Here is a 1,617-nt window from a genome sequence, read left to right as displayed (position 1 = left end):
AGAATGTAATGGTTTTTCAGTTTTAAATGTTTTATTGAAATCATGATATCATTCTTATTTTCTGTTAAGCAATCTGTTTAAAACCCTTTATTTAAAAAAAAAATATTTGGTACCTTAACAGTATCACACAAACCCAAGTTCAGCTACTGCCCTTATGCAAAAGATTTAGAAGAAAAAAAGTGCAGTGTTATGGAAGGAAAAAAAAAAAACTAGAAATGTCCCATGAACTGTTTAATATTAACAATGTGAAGCAACATAAATTCAATTTCACAGAGACAAGTCAAAACAATTCATAACAATTAATAAAACAGAAAACTATTCCCATGTCATTTTGTCCAAGGAATTAACAGACATCAGTAAATTTTCCTCTTTTATAAAAAAAAATAAAAAAATTGCTGTCTAGGCGACTTATTGCAAGTGCCGATTCACATACTTAGATGAGGGACGATCCAGGCAGGGATCACTTTGGGCCACCACTACATTGTGAATGACTTTTCCTGACATGACTTAACGTCTCTATTAGACCGTATTATTAGAAAACCTACAGGATGCTTTCACAGAAAGACTTTCCTTAGGTATCCAAAGGCAGTCAGACTGTTGAAAAGAAACCATATCACTGTATCTCCACACATCACAACATCCTCTACTGTCCAGCTTTGGAACAAGTCAACATTGTAAACTTAGATGTGTGTAGTGCACAACGAAACACTGGCCCAGAGGCCACAGCTGGAGACTTTCTGCTGGACTAGACACAAAGAGAACATGGGTTCATGTACATGACACAGACAAATAAACCAGTCCAGTCCAGCTATGTTTTGGTTCAGAGAGTCTCTCAATGGCAGAACGTTACAGAAGAACAGTTTTGTTTTGCAGCATCAAATGGGCACCTTATTGGCCTGACCTCAAATATTCATCCTTTAAATTAATCCTATGAAACCAAAAATTCCCCAATGGCAGCAGCTCCAGGGTTGTAATTTACACCGCTCAAGAAGCTGGCAAAACATTTGCAATAATATCTTTGGCACTCTCACTCAACTTTTCGGGAAACTTGACCTCGTATTCGACAACCAAGTCCCCACGACGATCTGGGGATTTTGGAAGAGGAAGACCCTCCCCAGTGACACGCCGTTTCATCCCGGGAGAAATAATTTCCTGAGATGTTAACTTGATTGTGCGACCATCAATTGTTGGGACATTGATCGTGCAACCACAAAGTGCCTGAGAAAGTAGAGAAAAACGGGATTAGAAAGATACAAAATGACTATAAAAGAGCTAGTAAACAAACCCTGAGATTTAAGCCCTGTTTTACCTCTCGGAGTGTAATTTTTGCAGGATAAATAATGTCCGATCCGTCTCGTTTGTACACGGGATGTGGTTTATCTTTCACCACAAACACCACATCTGCAGGGATGTTTGCTGGCGTCTCATCACCTTCCTTGGGGAAAGTAATCTTGGTTCCTTCCTTCCAGCCTTTCTTCACCTCCACTGTAAGAATCTTGTCCTCAGTGCGCGCTGTTCTTCCGTCGGGGTTCAGGCGTTTGCGTGAGATCTTCATCTTCTTGGTGCAGCCAGTGAACACTTCATCTAGACTGACCCTCAGGTCGTGGGTCACCGGAG

General features: G+C 40.3%; 1 protein-coding gene across 1 annotated transcript; it reads right to left on the bottom strand.

Annotated features, from left to right (window-relative positions):
• Positions 1-213: 213 nt before the first annotated feature.
• Positions 214-1,612, bottom strand: LOC107736624 (dnaJ homolog subfamily B member 1-like; the record flags this gene model as incomplete). Its single annotated transcript, XM_016548004.1, has 2 exons — positions 214-1,218; positions 1,310-1,612. Coding segments are annotated over 2 exons (537 nt in total), but the record flags the coding sequence as incomplete, so codon positions are not given.
• Positions 1,613-1,617: the final 5 nt, after the last annotated feature.

Source organism: Sinocyclocheilus rhinocerous, unplaced genomic scaffold, assembly GCF_001515625.1.
Source record: "Sinocyclocheilus rhinocerous isolate Xijiao unplaced genomic scaffold, SAMN03320098_v1.1 C36841410, whole genome shotgun sequence".
Classification (NCBI taxonomy): domain Eukaryota; kingdom Metazoa; phylum Chordata; class Actinopteri; order Cypriniformes; family Cyprinidae; genus Sinocyclocheilus; species Sinocyclocheilus rhinocerous.
This window is presented reverse-complemented; position numbering and strand designations above follow the sequence as displayed.